The 19041-nt window shown below is 47.2% G+C and overlaps 1 protein-coding gene across 2 annotated transcripts in view; it reads left to right on the plus strand.

Annotated features, from left to right (window-relative positions):
• Window positions 1–19041, plus strand: part of TTYH1 (tweety family member 1) — a 201824-nt gene that overhangs the window by 174706 nt on the left and 8077 nt on the right. Inside the window, exons 11-13 of one of the 2 annotated variants that reach the window (XM_088450912.1) lie at window positions 7889–8031; window positions 9984–10169; window positions 14592–14670. In XM_088450912.1, the coding sequence (XP_088307038.1) occupies window positions 7889–8031; window positions 9984–10169; window positions 14592–14670 (408 nt within the window). The remainder of the gene's footprint in view (window positions 1–7888; window positions 8032–9983; window positions 10170–14591; window positions 14671–19041) is intronic. The other variant, XM_088450913.1, reaches the window with a different exon arrangement.

Below are 19041 nucleotides of genomic sequence, written 5' to 3' on the forward strand. Positions count from 1 at the left end.
TCTATTATGAAAGACGCAGTAAGGCACAGTGAGTAACAACCCTTACAGCACTATAAACTGAACTTTATCCAAGATTTATTTTCCCTCCCTTTGCTACCAAGGGATATTTACCTTAAGAAAGCAAAGCAACCAGCTACCAGTCTATAGTAACCAGTGGTATGCATTGTATGTGACTTGGGATTCATGCTGTTTAATGAACTGGTCACAATAACAGCCTGCATAGTACACAGTTAACCTAATTGAAATACTTTACCTCTGTTAACTCAATCCAAGAACAGAACTGTGATATATACATTCTGTTAGCAGACAATCAAGAGAACAGGGTGTTACTCCCTTTGCATACAGTTATGAAGGACAGAACAGTTATACATATATATATTCTACCATCTGGAAGTCATTGAAAGCAACGTGACCATTAGTCTGGATACATTTAAGATATTATCTCAGTGCCACCACCTTGTGGATAATAGTAATACAGTGACATTCCCAGTAAAAAGTGTGGAGAGAACTCTTTTGGTTTCTGCCTGTAGCCATTAAGACTTTGGTGCAATAGGTGTTATTTGAGCGAGACTACATTAAGGGAAAACAACTATCTGTTGCAGAACTTCCTGTTATTTCCTAATGGTAATGCCAGATTGTTAGATTATTTGTGAGATATTAGAGCGTTATCATCATTGTATTGTTCTTTGTAAAATTGCTATAACTTATTATGAAAGGTTAAACTATACTGTGCGTGAAACTGAGTTTACTGTTAACAAAGTCATATTGCTAAACTGTGTATATTGAATTAACATTACAGTGATCTACCATTCAGGCAAAATAAAACATTTTGTCACTGTCCACACGTGTAGTGACTTGTCAGGGGTTTTTGGGGGGGTTCCCATCTCTCTGCCTAACCACTACAGAATTCAAGAGCAGCAGCAGGTCAAAGACTATTTGAAAGGCCGGGATTGACGACTTCTGCAGGGAAGCAGGTACGACTCACCTACCAACACCCCACCACTAGTGACTTTTTACAACTTGGCGTCTACGAACAGGATCGAAGCAGATTTTGCAGGATGTCAGAACCCCAGCCTTCTGTAGCAGCTCCAAATGAAGGAGGAGATCCCAACCAAGGAATTTCGCCCATAGCGAACGCTTCCCCAATCACGATGCCATACTATTTCGGGGCCCCATGGCTACCAACATATTCTGGAGATACACACACACCGGGCACAAGTACCTTTAGAGAATTCAAAGACAAGCTGCAGTCGATGTTTCGGCTATACCCACTTAGTGGCGCGCAGAAGGTAGAAATTCTGATTGGACAGCTAAAAGGTCCGGCATTACGAGAAGTTAAGGCGTGGAAGGATGACCAGCGGAAGACGGTCGAAAACATTTTCAAGAGATTAGTAGACATCTTTGATTCGCGGACTATTTCAGAACTGAAAGGCCGTCTTTATGCCAGGAAACAGCAACCCCATGAGTCACTGAGGGAGTTTGCTCTAGGTTTGCAAGAGGCGCTGCAGGCAATCCAATCCCTACATCCGCAAGAAGTACAACAAGAAGACGAAACCCTTATTAACTTGTTTATCGAGGGGGCACGAGGAGAGGCAATACGCACGCAACTAAGGATGTGGAAATATGATCACCCAAGGTGTTCATTCTCTGAGTTCAAAGAAACAATGGTAACGATTCTTGGACTTAATCGAATCATTGACACAGAGTACAGTACATCTGCGGAGCAGCTAGAAAATAGAAACTTTGGAGGTGTCAATCAGCACATGAGCCTGGAACCTCTGGTACCTAAGGGAACAGTCACACAGCAGACACAGGGACAGTCTGCTCATGATCCAATCGGGGCCATTAATAACAAAATAACAGAATTGGCACAGAACCTATCCGAGATGGGACGGGAGTTAAGGGAACTTCGACAGGAACAGACGGAGACCAAATGCAAGGTAATGGCGTCAGGATCATAGTAGGAGGAACCGGCCACGCTGGGACATCCCACGGGAGTCAGGTCGACGTCCGACAGACCAGTTCGACTCTCAAGGAAGGCCTATATGTCGGCGCTGCAAACAAGGTGGGCATGTGGAACGAAATTGTTCAAATGAAGGTTTAAACGACGAAATCCCGAGGCGAGGGACCGACCCTCGGGAAGAACCAATAGGTCCATCGTCGCAGGAGTGGTGGCCTCGATATGTTGGCGAGTGCCCCCATCTGGGGATCCGGGTCAATGGTGTTGAGTTGTCGGCTCTCTTGGATACCTGCTCACAGGTGACCACAATACAGCTGACCGAGTTTTTAAAACACTGGGATAAACAAGAGATCATGACCCCACCAACGACCTGGATACAACTATTGGCCAGTAATGGGCAGCAGATTACGTATAGCGGCTATTGGGAGGCTGATTTGAAGATTGGCAAAGCGGATCTCACAAGACAAGGGTGCCTGGTTACCACAGTGCAGAATGATCATCTACCTCCGGTGATCCTCGGGATGAATGTCTTAAAGAATTGTCCTGATGAATTGGTAGAGGCTCTTAGGATGGAAATGCGGATAGCAGCCCCTAAGGAACGAAGAACTCTACAGAAAATGGTGCGGCTGCTTGAGGGGCAAAATAAATTTACAAATGCAAGGGGAGAAGTGAGTAAAGCCAGGATTGCTGATCGCCAGCCTATACTCTTGCAACCCAATTCAGAACATGTAGTTTGGTGCAAAGCCAGAATTGGACCCGGTGGGCGGGACTACGAGGCTATAATTGAATCTTGTGACTCTGATGGATGACATCCATTCGCGGTGGCTAGAACCCTGGCGAGAGTGGAGCAGGGGAAGGTACCAGTCCACGTATTGAATCCACATAACTACCCAATCAGACTTTTCAGACATTGCCCGGTGGCGAAGATTATTCAAATTGACTTCCAAGATGTGTTCGGAGAAAGTGTGCTGGCAGCTCAACAAAGAACAGTAACTGGACAGCTGACGGTTACGAACGGCGAGGCTCTGTGGTGGAATGAGATAGAGATTGGAGACTCAGACACCCCTGAGGAGAAACGCCAAGGAGCACTCCAGGTAGTGTGGAAGAATGCTGAGGCATTCAGTCAACATCCATCCGACTTCGGGAAAGCTGAAGGTGTCCATCACCACATCCCCACTGGGAGTAAGCCCCCAATTAAGGAAAGACACAGACCTCTACCACCGGCCATGTACCAACCTATGAGGAATATGATCAGTGAGATGAAGGAAGCTGGTGTAATTCGTGAGAGCCACAGCCCATGGGCGGCACCGCTGGTGATTGTCAGGAAAAAGGACGGCAGCCTCCGGTTTTGCGTTGATTACAGGAAGCTGAATGCAGTGACACATAAAGATGCCTACCCGCTACCTAGGATTGAGGAGTCGTTAACGGCGCTGAAGACAGCTACCTACTTTTCCACTCTGGATCTAACAAGCGGGTACTGGCAAATCCCGATGGCCCTGGAGGATCGGGAGAAGACGGCCTTCACTACCCCGATGGGACTCTTTGAATTTGACCGGATGCCGTTTGGACTCTGCAATGCACCAGCCACCTTCCAAAGGGTCATGGAGCACTGCCTTGGCCAACACAACTTTGAAATGGTTCTCCTGTACTTGGACGATGTCATCATTTATTCCAGAAGCTATGAAGAGCACTTGAAACACTTAGATGAGGTATTTGTACAACTGACCAAGTGCGGCTTGAAGTTAAAACCATCAAAATGTCATCTGTTAAAGCCCAGGGTACAGTACCTAGGACACATCATCAGTGCTGAAGGGGTAAAGCCGGATCCAGAAAAAATTCAGGTAGTGCGAGACTGGCCCGTACCTAGAACAGTAAAAGAGGTCCGAAGCTTCCTAGGTTTCGTTGGCTACTACAGACGATTCATTGAGAACTTTGCAAGAGTGGCCGCACCACTGCATGAGCTCCTGCGAGGCAAGTCAGGTCAAGAGAGATGGAGCACTTCCTTGGTTGCATGGGCTGAGGAACAACAAATCTCCTTCAAGCAACTGAAGTCATCGCTGATAGAGGCTCCCCTTCTGGCTTACCCAGATTATGAGAAGTCTTTCCAAGTCTACACAGATGCCAGTCACCATGGTCTGGGAGCTGTATTGTCACAAGTACAAGATGGACACGAGAGAGTGATAGCTTATGCCAGCCGGGGCCTGAGAAAGACCAAGAGAAATAATGAGAATTACAGCACCTTTAAACTTGAACTCTTTGCTCTCGTCTGGGCCATCACAGAGAAATTTAAGAATTATCTGGCTGTCACACCATTTGTAATTGTCACTGACAACAATCCCCTGGCACATCTCTCTACCGCTCGCCTGGGAGCACTTGAACAGAGGTGGATGTCTCGCCTGGCCAATTTCAATTATACTGTTACCTACAGAAGTGGGAAGTTGAATGGAAATGCCGATGCCTTATCCCGCCTACCCACTGTGGACGTCTCGGAAAAAGATAGAGATTGGGCCGAAGATATTGAGACTCCCTTGTTCAAGATGCCGAGGAGCAAACAGTGTCGTCACCTCTGACCCTGTGTCTGCCACTACCAACCCAAAATCTAATAGTCCTCAGCCTGACACATCTGAATCTGATTGGAAACAAGTGCAGAGGGAGAGCCCGGTGCTGCAGGAGTTGATGGATTTCATCCAACATGAACGCCGGCTGACTAAGCTGCAGAGGGTGGATGCTGATCCAGAGGTTGTCAAACTGTTAAGACACAGAGACCGTATTAAACTCAAACAGGGACTCATGGTCCGAATAAGCCTTGATCCAGCAACTCACCAAAATGTAACCCAAATAGTTGTACCGAGACAACAGGCCAGCTTCCTTCTTACTGCTTATCACAACAAATCTGGACACTTCGGAACCCAAAAGACGGAAGCCGTATTACGGAAAAGATTCTTCTGGATAGGGATGAGGACTGACATTGAGGAATGGTGTCGAGACTGTATAGCCTGCAGCCTTAAAAGGAATCCTGAAACCAGCCAAAGAGACCCACTACATCCAATAAAGAGTCATTGTCCATTGGAGATTGTTGCCTTGGATCATGTCAAACTTGAGCCCAGCCCAACTGGATTCCAATACGCACTGACCATCACTGACCACTACAGCAAATTCCTAGTAGTTGTCCCAGTACATGATCTGACAGCCAGGGCTACAGCGGAGGTCTTTCTAAGGAACTTTGTCCGCCCCTATGGGTACCCTGATCGGATCTTGACAGATCAAGGACCCGCATTTGAGTCACAGCTGTTTCATGAACTTTGCTCTTTGTATGGATGCAAGAAGATGAGGACGATCGCCTATCATCCTCAATGCAATGGCTTGTGTGAGAGAGCAAACCAGACTATGATTGGAATGCTAAGAAGTCTTTCAGCCGAGAAGCGCTCTCAGTGGCCTACCATCCTGCCTGACCTTGTGTATCTGTATAATAACACAGAACACTGTTCCACAGGATTCACGCCCTTCTACCTCATGTTCGGACGGCATGGCAAGCTGCCCAAGGATCTGGAGTTGGCTCCCGAGCTAATCGATCCTGTTACCACACAGACTAATTGGGTTCGTGAACATCAGCACTGGATAGTGACTGCCCGAGAGATAGTTGAGAAGAGGATGGAGACTGTGCATCAACGTCAGGAGAGGAATTACAATTCAGATGCCAGAGCGCTGCCCTTACAAATGGGAGACAAAATCTGGAAGAAGAAAAACCACAGATCAAGCAAGTTGGATGCCATGTGGGAGGATGTCCCTTATACCATTGTTGGTGTCCCCGTTGATGGCCGGTACGCCTACCTAATCCAGAGAAAGAAAGATGGACAACTCAGCACAGTACCACGTGACCAGTTAAAGTTATGCACTGCTGAAGCTTCCTTGATACAGCAGGAGGACTCCCCTATGGCAGAGAGATGGGGATCTTCTGGGGACGTCCCTCTTAATGACCCCATAGAGTTGCTCACATTCATGTGCGGCCCGGTTCCATTGAATACAGTAGGGTGTACAGCCCCAGAACCTTTAACAGTAAGGTCTATGGAAGGCGAAGCTGACCCCCTTCCTGCCCTTGATCAGTTAGAGAGTCATGTACCTGACCTAGAAGTCAGAAGGTCAGAACGAAGCACCAAAGGTATAATGTCTGTAAGATACCGAATGTGAACTATTGTAACCTGTACGTATAATTGCCTTATGACAAAGTTAGATTGTTCAGGACTTTTGAGTAGATACAAAGTTGCGTGAGGACACGCATAGTTCTAGCGGGGGAGTGTGTGATACCCTGTAAAGACCCCCATATATGTGGACATTTGTATGTTGCCCTGAGCTGGAGAATGTTATTACACATTTAATATAGGAGTCAGGGCATCACTGGTATGGGTGTGTGCTCATACATTTAATATAGGAGTCAGGGTATCACCGGTATGGGTGTGTGCTCATACATTTAATATAGGAGTCAGGGTATCACCGGTATGGGTGTGAGCTCATACACTTAATATAGGAGTCAGGGTATCACCGGTATGGGTGTGAGCTCATACATTTAATATAGGAGTCAGGGTATCACCGGTATGGGTGTGTGCTCATACATTTAATATAGGAGTCAGGGTATCACCGGTATGGGTGTGTGCTCATACATTTAATATAGGAGTCAGGGTATCACCGGTATGGATGTGAGCTCATACACTTAATATAGGAGTCAGGGCATCACTGGTATGGGTGTGTGCTCATACACTTAATATAGGAGTCAGGGCATCACTGGTATGCGCTCTTACACATATTATAGTAGTCAGGGCATCACCGGTATGGACATGAGCTTACACACTTAATGTAAGAGTCGGGGCATCACAAGTATGGACGTGAGCTTACACACTTAGGGGTATATGTATCAAAGCTTGATGTGAGATAAAATTGTGGAATATATATCACCAACCAATCAGCTCCAAACTATAATTTCTTAAACACAGCCTGCAAAATGTAAGTTAGAAGCTGATTGGTTGGTGATATATATCTCACAATTTTATCTCACATCAAGTTTTGATACATATGCCCCTTAATGTAGGAGTCAGGGCATCACCAGTATGTGTGTGAGTTCACACTCTAAATGTAGGAGTCAGGGCATCACCGGTCTGGATGTGAACTCATACACTTAATGTACGAGTTAGGGCATCACCAGTATGAACTTGAGCTTACATACTTAATGTAGGAGTCAGGGCATCACCGGTATGGATGTGAGCTCATACACTTAATGTACGAGTTAGGGCATCACCAGTATGAACTTGAGCTTACATACTTAATGTAGGAGTCAGGGCATCACCAGTATGGACGTGAGCCCATACACTTAATGTAGAGTCAGGGCATCACCAGTATGTGTGTGAGTTCACACTCTAAATGTAGGAGTCAGGGCATCACCGGTATGGATGTGAGCTCATACACTCAATGTAACAGTTAGGACATCACCAGTATTGATGTGAGCTTACACACTTAATGTAGGAGTCAGGGCATCTCCGGCATGGACATGAGCTTACACACTTAATTTAAGAGTCAGGGCATCACCAGTATGGTTGTGAGCTCGCCCACTTTTTGTAGGAGTAATGCCATCACTGGTATGGGTGTGAGTTCACACACTTTATGTAGGAGTCAGGGCATAACCATATGGGTGTGAGTTCACACACTTTATGTAGGAGTCAGGGCATCACTGGTATGGGTGTGAGCTCACACACTTTATGTAGGAGTAACGCCATCACCGGTATGGGTGTGAGCTCACACACTTCATGTAGGAGTCAGTGCATCACTGGTACAGGTGTGTCTCCATCAGAACTGATTTTAAAGGACCAGTAGTCTAGAAACTGAACATGCTTCCTGAATGTTGACATATGTGTACTAATTCTGATAACCTTCTTTTAGGACTATGTGGATGCCCTGAAAGGTCTCTGTTATGACGGCATGGAAGGCGTCTTGTTTCTGTTACTATTTTCTTTCCTTTCGGCTTTATCCTTTACCGCAGCTGTGTGCAGCCTTCCCCGTGCGTGGAAACGCTTTCAGAACAGGTGAGGCGCATCCAGACAGCTCCCCAGCTCTCATTACACCCATAGCCGTTGCTATTGTACCTTTTATCTATGTTCCCTGGTTTTCCGGATTGTCAGACTTCATTATATGACAGCATCCTATTTCCACTTAACAAGAAATCCTTTATCTAATAATTCAAAGTGCAGCTAGTCATCTTCCAGATTGCTTTATTAATGCAGACCAGGATTATTAGATTAAAGGCTGAATGGAAATGTACTTTTAAGCATATGTAGAGCATTAAGAGGCAGACCAAGGTCAAACCCAGAATACTTGTAATGTACGTTTTTCTATATGCCTCTGTGTATAACATATTGTCAAGTTCAATGCCTGATCAACAGAATAATTGTTATGTGCACTGACACACCTGACACAGGGGGTGATTCAGAGGTGGATACTATAGCGGCAGCCACTACTGCCAATTTATGCTAATGCTTCAGCCGACGTGCTGTCAACTGAAACGCCCACTGGTACTGGCCTAATCCGCAGTGGTGTGTATAGAGTCGCACCATCGGTTGAACATCGGCCACACCATTGGACTTCTGAGAAGCCCTTTGGTTTTCAGAAAGTCCAACAGAATTTGACCACCCATGACAGTGGGACTGCATCTTTTGACATAGTGCCTGACCGGCACGTCCCCGACATGCCCGCCAACCCGTCCCCTCCCTGACCGGGATTGCCTATCAGAATTGCATGGATCTCCATGCATTTCCGATCTGCGTCTGATGACGGTAACAATCAGGACGCATTCGCAGATGGAGAACATCGGGCACTAGCGAGCGGCTATATATCCGTCCGGATCTGAATCAGGCCCAGAGCACAGCATTCTCTGGAATGTAATATATTTTTCCTGAGTAATAGGGGCCCTCCCAGAAAAGTTCAATTAATTATATGGCAGGGAAAATATATATACCTCTTTAATTGAGCTAATACTGATTGTTTAAAATGTATACATTTTCTGTATACAGTGGACGGTGACATATTGTCACCTGAATCAATGTTTATGAAGCTGCAGCTACCAGTATCAATTACATCACTGGTTCTTAGTCAAAAAAGGATGCAAGCTCATCAGTATTTGCTCAGCCCACAAAATGGCTGCCTCCAGTCATGTGTAGTTGAAAGGTAAATTTTTGAAGTTAAAGGGAGGAATTCAGTTCAGAGCAAATGATGTGATATGGTGTTTTCTAGAACTGCACATGACACCCCATAGAGGTGCGAGGAAAAATTTGCGATGTCGGTTCTGCCGTATATGGCTATGTGCGCATTCTGCAGCATATCACGTTCAGTTGAATTCCCCCCCAAAAGAGATTTTTAAACCAATCTGCTTTATTTAATATTCATAAAGTAACATTAACTTTTTCCTTTTCCCATGTAATACATAACCCTTCAGGGGTCTATTTACTAAGCAGTGTTAGGAGACAGAGTGAAAAGTGATAAGGTGCCAGCCAATCAGCACCCAACCGTCATTTTTCAAACACAGCCTGTGAGATGACAGTTGGGAGCTGATTGGCTGGCACCTTATCACTTTTAACTCTGTCTCCTAACACTGCTTAGTAAATAGACCCTTAAGTATCTAGGTTTGACCATGGTTATCAAACCTATTAACATAACCTTTTCTTGTGGAATATTTGAATTTGTGATTATGTGCTGCCTGCGGCCTACTCTCCAACATGACCCCTTCCACCAGGTACAAAATTCTCTGCTCCTCGACTTCCCTCTTAATTTATAATTGCAGTCCCCTGTTTTGAACTACATGTAATTAATTTGAGAAGGGTGTTTTTAATACAGGTGATTCCAAAATTAAATAATTGGGAAATCCAGGAGCAGAGCATTTTAGACCTGTGGAAGGGGTCGTGTTGGATGGTCTGCCTGCTGTTCTAGTTATAATGAATAAAAGATATTTAAGTAAATAAAGACTGTTTCTACTCTGTTACAGGGACCTGGATTACGACGATATGGATGAGGATGACCCGTTTAACCCTCAGGCACGTAGAGAGATGCTGCGCACGGCGGGCAGGCCTCACCTGCCCAGTTTCTATAGTTACAGCAGTAGCTGCGGCAGCCACAACAGCCTGCGGGTCTCGGCCCCGCCTATTTCCAACGCCCCCGTCTCACAGTACATGTGAGTAGCCGCACACACAGGCCGGCAGCCACATGGGGGCTTTTTATTTAAAATAACAATATTGATCAAGAAAAAAAAGCTACTTGATATTTTGTGCCTGCAGAGAGACCCGCAGATGAATGCTGTGCTCTGCATATTATATTGTCAATGTATAGAACAGAAAAAGCATGAAGTCTTGGGGGTATATTTACTAAAGTGCGGGTTTTTAGAAATGGAGATGTTGCCCATAGAAACCAATCATATTCTAGCTTTTATCTTCTAGAAGGTGCTAGATAAATGTTAAGTAGAATCTGATTGGTTGGTATGGGCAACATCTCCACCTCTAAAAATCCGCACTTTAGTAAATAGTCCCTTAATGCCTATATGTGGTGGGACCATACAAACTGCATGCCTAAAGTTTCCGTGTGCTGGAATATTTTTAAAAGGAAACCGTACTGTATAGATAGATAGATTCTGTACCACAGCAGGCGGAACACTGGCACTATTACTGTAAGTAAATACTTCTAAGGCTTCAGTATTGTTTCTAACGGTTCAGTTTTATTATATATTTTTTTATTAAAAAGGGCTTTCATAAGGGCATTTGTTTTGTTTCTTTTTTTAAAGAAAAGGGAAAAGTGTACACACACATTACCATGGAGTGCAATGTTCTTTATGTTGTTCATAAAATAATAAAGTAAATGGGACAAATATAAGTACTTTTTAAGGATGGCCATCGACCATGATTGATGGTTTACGTCACTACCGATGACTGCCTGTCATGGTTTGTTTTCCCCAATACAGGAGGGACAGAGCTTTACTCCCCTCATGCATCACTGAGTACTGGCCCCAAATGGTGCCATTAAGCCCTGCTTCCTTATGTCATTGGTCCATGACCCACCGTGCTCCACAGCAGTGATTTCCATCGATGGGTGCAAACCATCAATGGTTCATCGTCGATGGTTTCATGCCATCAATGTTAATTGCTGGTGGCACCATCGATGGTGACCATTCATGGTTAATCCACCGATGGCCATCCCTGGTGCTTTTTGGTACCTCTGACACTGGTCCTCTTTGGTTAGTTACAGGCTATTCACGGCTTAAGTGGAGTGGACTATGGGCCTCATTCAGAGCCGCTCGTAAGCGGCCGCTCGTTCGTTCGGAACGATGTTTGCACATCTGCGCATGCGTACGGTTTTTAATACGCATGCGCGAACCAGTCAGTGCGGCCGAAAATCGTTTGTTCGCTATATAGCGAAGGCCTGCTATTTTGAGTGACAGGAGGAGGCGTATGTGGGTGGTAACAGGGGAAGGTGCTTGAAAACGGGGAGTGGAGATCAGAGCGCAGGCGTGCTTAAAGGTCAAAGCGGGCGTTTTAGGGGTGTGTATATTTAAAACAGCAGCGTCATTGACCACGTCACTGGGTTATTTTATAGCCAGAACTGCTCGCAAAATTGTGGTAGGAAAAACCAACCACAAGAATAGCGAGCAGTTCATACGCTGTTCGATGTACTCGATTAATCTATTAAATAGTGGACATGACGTATGATGCGAGCGGCCAGGGGGCGTTTTTAACAAATAAACGAGCGCATGTTTTGCTCGCTCAGACTTATAGGCGTGAACAGACCGCAAAGAGCGAACGGATCATTTGAATAGCCACCCCTTTTTTTTGAACGAACGAGCGCAAATAGCGAGCGGCCCTGAATGAGGTCCAATGTGCTCATTCATGTGTTAACATTGCTTCCCTGTCATCTCCCTGCTCCAGGGCAGCACTTAGGGCCTGATATAGTGGTGCACGGAATGCCAATGCTTTCGCAGTTGGCCGATGATTTTTGTATCGTGTATGAGTCGCACTGAGCTTGTGCCTTGATGTAGTAAAGACAGTGGGTCTCATTCAGACCCGGTCGCAAGCGCCGATGCGCTCACAACTGGGTCGATGGTCCCCACAGAGCATGCGCATGACAGAGCCGGTTCCGTCGTGCGCATGCGCGAGACCCGGCAAGCGACGGGCGCTCCGTCGCTAGGGGTCTCGTAGCTGTTGAGTGACAGCTCGACCCATTTGCTGGGCGGGCCGGGGGCGTGCCCGGCCAAATGGAGGCGTTTCGGTCGGAACGCTTGCCATTTGGGGGCGGCCCCACTGACATCATTGCTGATGTCAGTGGGAAACTTCCTGCTCAAGCAGAGCAGGAAGTTCCCTGGGGCTTACGAGAGCCCAGACCCAACCTTAGGGTCTGGTCGTAAGCCCTGATGGTCGCAATGGTGATGACCATCGCGACCATCACCCTGGCCGGTCGCTAGAGCTGTGGGTGGTAACCCACAGCCTAGCGATCGACCAGAAGGCGGCACTTAAAAAAGTAAGTGGCCGCCCTCATTCAGAGCGATCACTTGCAGCAAGCGATCGACTCTGAACGAGGTCCAGTGATTGTAGTGAGGTTTTCGAAGCAGAATTATGGACAGTTAGTGAGCATTCAGCGGTAACGGGGGGGTAGTGAGTCAAATGCAGGCATGTCCCGCCCATTTTGGGGGCATGTCGAAGCCAATGAATGAGTCCTTGTATGCAGCTGTCCTGGCCCCGGCGTCTTAGATCAGGTGGACATTCTGAGCAACCATAGGGATACCCAGAATTTAGATGGTGCAACCGATGCTGCGTCTTTGTGCGCAGGAGGCGGATCAAAGATGCAGCCGGTGGGCGTCTCTGTACAAACTACAGCGGCTGCAGCATTAGCATAATCTCTCAGTACCGCTGCTGTGTACAAAGACGCAGCCCCAACAGGATTAGCGTCCACCTTGGCATCAGACCCTTAGTCTGTCATTGGTTTTAGGCTGTGACATAGCAGTGGCCTGGCAGTATCGGCAGTAACAATGATTATAATAATGCAATTAGCATACTAACTGGTCTGATTAGCATACCAACTGGTCTGATTAGCATACTAACTGGTCTGATTAGCATACCAACTGGTCTGATTAGCATACATGACAGCTCTGATACTTATTCCCCGACTTGCCAAGCCTTTCCTGGGTATGAGTCATTTTCCCAGCTACTAAATGAACATAAGGAATAGACCCCATAAATAGGTCTAGATGCCATATAGGGTCTGATGCAGAGGTGCATGCAGGGGCGTATCTATAATGGGTGCAGGGTGTGTGGGGCACACGGGCCCCTGGGTCCAGGGGGACCCCGCACCGCACACCCTGCACCCATAGTATTACTTACCTCTCCAGAGTCCCACGTCGGCGTGGGGATCAGGCGCTTTAAAAACGACTGGAAAATGGCCACCGCAGCCATTTTCCCGTCGCATGCGCAGTACAGGGAAAATGGCCGCCACTGCCATTTTCCCGGTGACCTGCGCATACACTATAGACTCTGGGCGCACTCTAGTACCCAGAGTCTATAACTCCGGAGCTGGCCGCACACAGCTCAGTGCGCTGCCGGCCGCCGGACAGAGAGGAGGGGGTCTGTGTCGGAGACTGCATGCGGGCCCCGTCCTCTAGAAACGCCCCTGGGTGCAGGCACTGCCAATGTTTGCGCAGTTGAGCGATTATTTGCTACTGCGCACGTGCAAACGGTCCTGAAAACCCCTATGGCTCTTGCGTTCCCCTGAGTGTATGCAGAGTCCGCTGTTGCATATGGCTGCGCTGGCATTAGGACCAGCAAGTGTACATTGCCCTTCCTGGGTGGTGACTGGGAAGTTGCCTGAAGTGAACGGCAAAAAAGGTCGTCTCATGGGCGTGTTATGGGAGTGTCACTGGCGTGTCGGCCACAGCGGCTGCATTCCCAAATGCAGGGCCGCAGCTACAGAAGCCATGTTTAGCTGGAGTTCAGAAGGATACACTGCGCTACCCATGGGCTGGTGCAAGTGTCGATGGTGAACACGATGATGCACCGATGGTCGAGTGTTTGGAACCACCGGCAGATTTGCACAGCCCGTGCATTGAAAGTGGGCGTCTCGGGGCTTGCACTATCCGGCACACGCTAGTACACAAGGGGAAGGCTGAAACTAGCATTTACATATTAGCGCCGATGCGACTCCGCAAAAAATCGCAAACGCGCATGCATTAGTGTCCACCTCTAAATCAGGCCCATAATGTTTTTGTCCTGTAATGTAACTGGAAAGGGGCTTAATGCTCATTCTCGATGGAACCTTTATTGGGATAAATATTAAACTGAAGCTTTGAAAAAAAATTCCTTAAAAACAAGATACTTAAAAGTTACAAACACATGTGACAGATTTCAATCAACTTGAGTTCCCTTGATAATAAAGTTGATACCAAGCAAAATAATTTGTCTGCAAGAAGCCCTAAAGACATAAACACACTGTAAACAGGATACCCAAAATATCAACATACAAATATACCATTGTAAACACTGAGCAATGCCCTGATTTATTGTGTTTTTTCCTGTTTTTGTTATGAGTTTTTGTATTTCTCCTTTTTATTTACTTTTAGGAATCAAAGCGGTTTGTTCAGTGGCAATCCTCGATTTGAAAATGTACCATTGATTGAAAGGCAGTCCCCGCCCCCTTCGGTAAGTAGTTTAAAGGATATTGGGCCTATTCACTACTGTACGCAACTGCGTAATGCAATTGCGATTACGCACGCAGTTCAACTGCGATAGTATGCTAATTCATTGCGATCGATATCCCGTCGCAGCACTACACAAGGACGCCCACTTTGCTCAGCACACATGTTTACTCTTTAGCAAGACTGCGAAACCATCGGTACAATCGAGTACCATCGCAGCCTCACGCACACTTGCACAAGGTCTGACCTTACTCAGAAATTGCTAACTTCCACTCACACTATGAGTCCTCAGGCTGGCATCACAGTGGATAATTTATGCACACCCCTGCAACGGTGTGCGAATGCACTGGCACGCCTGCGTTCGGCCGACCACCCGCCCCCGTCACCACTCACAAACGGCACTTCCTGTCAATCACTCTGCGATGGGTCTACGTAGCCTCTGCTACTGCAATCGCAGTCCCCATTGCATCGGCCGGTTTGCGCTTACGCATGCGCAGTGCGAAACAATCGGCAGATTGCGTGCGTAATCGCAGTTGCATATGGTAGTGAATCAGAACCATTGTTAGATAGGTATTTGGTATTAACCACATTTAAAGTTCTATACTTGTGTTAAATGACAATGCAAATAAAGTATTATTTTGGTGAATGAACCGCCCTCCCTCTTTCTATTATTACCCCTTTCACACATACAGCAAAAACAATGCGTGAATGCGCAGTGACCCGTATTTTTGCTGTATGTGAATAGAAACAACCCCGGTCGAAGCCCCGGGTCCACAACCCTGCTCTGTACAGGGCTAGACTGAGACCCGGGAAATTCACAGGTTGATAGACCGGGTACAATGGGTACAATGTGGGTGTCATGCCCAAGGAACCCCAAACTTTGGGTGATACTTCCCTGTACCAGTAGCTAAAGTTTTTCGAGTTCTGACAACTTTAAGAAGTGGGAGTATTAACACTGATGAGTGTTAGGTGGTCAATGAAACTGATTGGAGCCACATTGCAAATTTTGCACAGTGGCCCTGATTCAGAGCCGGACTCTCTGACAGAGCGCTCGCTCTGAATCAGGACCGTCCTTCTGGATTTTTAGAGCGGCCTCCTGGCCGCTCGTGTAGCTGTGGGTGACCACCCACAGCTATAGCGAGCGGCTAGGAAGATTGGTCGCGATGGTCAAGACTATGCGGGTCTCGCGCATGCCCACGACGGAGCCGGCTCCGTCGTGCGCATGCGCACTTGGCCACCATCGACCCGCTTGCGAGCGCTCGCAAGCGGGTCTGAATCAGGCCCAGAGATTCCATTCAAGCTAATGTGGACTTGTAGGGGACAATTCAATTAGCAGCTCGGAACGGCAAAGCCAGCATCATCTTTATGTTTTCCTCGCACCCCACATAGAGACGCACGGAAAAAGTATCAAAGTTGAGCCTACCGTATATGGCAGAGAGATGCGCAGCTAAACTTTGCGGGATGTTCAGCGGCACATTGCCACTTACTGAATCAGCCCCTTAGCAAGAGAAAGACTAGGGTAGGGCATACTTACCGACATCCTGGCAGCCCCCTCCCGGAGGGGGCTGCCACTTCGGTGCAGCAGGGAGGGTGGGGGCGGCTTAAGTGTGCAGAGAGGAGGCGCGCAAATGCGATTGCGTCATCGCGTCCCTGTCCCCTGCTTTAGAATGCCGATATTACCGACATTTTAAAATAGGGGGCGGGGCTACGATGACGCAATTTGTTGTGAATCGTGTTATCACTCCCCCGAACCTTCCACTTTTACGTGCGCGGGGGCGCGGCGGCCATTCCAGGGGACTTGCCTTCACTTCGGGGTCCCGGCACCCGATTTACAGGAGGCTCCCGGCAGTCCCAAGAGAGTAGGCAAGTATGGACTAGGGCCCTCATTCAGAGCCGCTCGTAAACGGCAGTACGCTCGTTCCGAGCGATGTTCGCACATCTGCACATGCGTACGGTTTTTAGTACGCATGCGCGAACCAGTCAGTGCGGCCGAAAATCGTTTGTTCGCCTGCAAATTTGAGTGACAGAATGAGGCGTATGTGGGTGGTAACAGGGGAAGGTGCTTGAAAGCGGGGAGTGGAGATCAGAACGCAGGCATGCTTAAAGGTCAAAGCGGGCGTTTTATGGGTGTGCATAATTAAAACAGCAGCATCATTGACCACGTCACTTGGTTGATTTATAGTCAGAACTTCTTGCAAAACTGTGGTAGGAAAAACCAGCCACAAGAATAGCGAGCAGTTCATACGCTGTTCGATGTACTCGATTAATCTAATAAATAGCGAACATGACTTATGATGCGAGCGGCCAGGGGGCGTTTTTATCAAAATTTGGACCGCAAGTTTTGCTCGCTCGTTCAGACTTAGAGGCGTGAACAGACCGCAAAGAACGAACGGTTCATTTGAATAGCCACCACTTTTTATTAAACGAACGACCGCAAATAGCGAGCGGCTCTGAATGAGGTCCTAGGGCAGTGGCAAACACAGGATTTCTAGAGGGGGGTTTCCAAATGCGTGATTTTAGAGCGAGTGTGGCCTGTCCATGAAGAGGGCAAAATTACCACTTATCCAGCTTTAATATATGCGTCATAAAAAGTGTATCGTGTGTCATAATTCCAGCATATACAGGACTAGCGATCACAGTAAGTTATTAAATGCGGCAGTAGGGCTATCCTGCCTGAGCTAAATGTATTTATTTTAGATGTGTGCTCCATTCCAGAGCATGGGAGCAAGTCCGGGAGTCTGGGAGAGCAGCAGAAGAACCTAACACTGCCCTGGACATATACAGTCAGGTGCATAAATATTGGGACATTGACAGAATTTTCATATTTTGGCCTCTATTCACCACCACAATGGCTTTGAAATGAAACAAACAAGATGTGCTATAACTGCAGACTTTCAGATTTAATTGGAGGGTAATTACATCCAAATCAGGTGAACGGTGTAGGAATTACAACGGTTTCTATATGTGCCTCCCACTTTGGGCTGGGGAGGGGGGTTTCCAGGCAGACGGAAACCCCCCCTGCGTTTGCCTATGTAGGGGCAGGATGTACTATCATTAAAATGCGGTCAAACCTCCGATAACTACAATTTTATAAGGTTTGACCATATTGCACCTTATAAGTACGCCATCTTTAGGATAGTGTTGCCTAATAGAAGCCTATGGACTTCTTTCCTAATCATTCCCCGAGACACAACACCTTACACCGCAAAGGACAGAGCTAATCGGAAGAGCTGTCCTTTGCGACTTTAAATGCAATTGTACACGCATGTGCATTAATAAACGCCGCTATGTATTAGGGATGTGTGCCGGACCATTTTTGCCGGATTTGGATTTGCCAAACTGCGGTGACTGGATTTGGATTTGGATTTTTTTACAAAAATTCACAAAAAAAAGCTAAAATCACATAAATTGGGCTTTTTTTCTTCCTAGAGTATTATTAACCTCAATAACATTAATTTCCAGTCATTTACAGTCAATATAGACCACCTCACATCTTATAATATAGTTTTCACCATTATTGGCCAAAGGTTGCAGTGAGCTGACTGGTTACTAAGCGACAAAGCAGCGGCACAGACACCACAGTTTATATGACGCATTGCCACACAGCAGTGGCAGAAATTAAAAGTAGTGCACCCACCCAGTGGGGTACGGCCAGCAGAATCACAGTACTGTTTACATAGTGGGCTACGGCCCAAGGAGTCACAGTGCACAATCTTATTCACATTAAACCGCACCTAGTGCCCCTGATTCACATTATACCATAAAGTAGTGTCTCTTATTTATGTTACGACACACAGTAGTGCCGCTTTTACACAATGCCTACAGTAGTGACCCTATTACACAATGCACATAGTAGTGACCCTTACACACAAAGCCCACAGTAGTAATGCCCCTTATACAATGCCCACAGTAGTAGTGCCACTTATACAATGCCCCCAGCAGCGGTGTCCCTTACACAATGCCCCCAGTAGTGGTGCCCCCTATGCAGTCCCTTTAGTAGTAGGGCCCCCTATGCAGTGCCCCCAGTAGTAGTATGCCCCCCAGTAGCAGTGCCAAAAGTAGCAGTGCCCCCAGTAGTAGTATGCCCCCCAGTAGCAGTGCCCCCATTAGCTGGCCCCCAGTAGTAGTATGCTCCCCAGTAGTAGTGCCCCCATTAGCAGGCCCCCAGTGGTATGCCCCCAGTAGTAGTATGCTCCCCAGTAGTAGTGCCCCCATTAGCAGGCCCCCAGTAGTATGCCCCCAGTAGCAGTGCCCCCTGTAGCAAGCCCCCAGTAGTAGTGCCCCCATTAGCAGGCCCCCAGTGGTATGCCCCCCAGTAGCAGGCCCCAAGTAGTAGTATGCTCCCATTAGCAGGCCCTCAGTAGTAGTGCCCCCA

This window comes from Taudactylus pleione, unplaced genomic scaffold (assembly GCF_031769625.1).
Source record: "Taudactylus pleione unplaced genomic scaffold, aTauple2 ptg000535l, whole genome shotgun sequence".
In the NCBI taxonomy this organism is placed as follows: domain Eukaryota; kingdom Metazoa; phylum Chordata; class Amphibia; order Anura; family Myobatrachidae; genus Taudactylus; species Taudactylus pleione.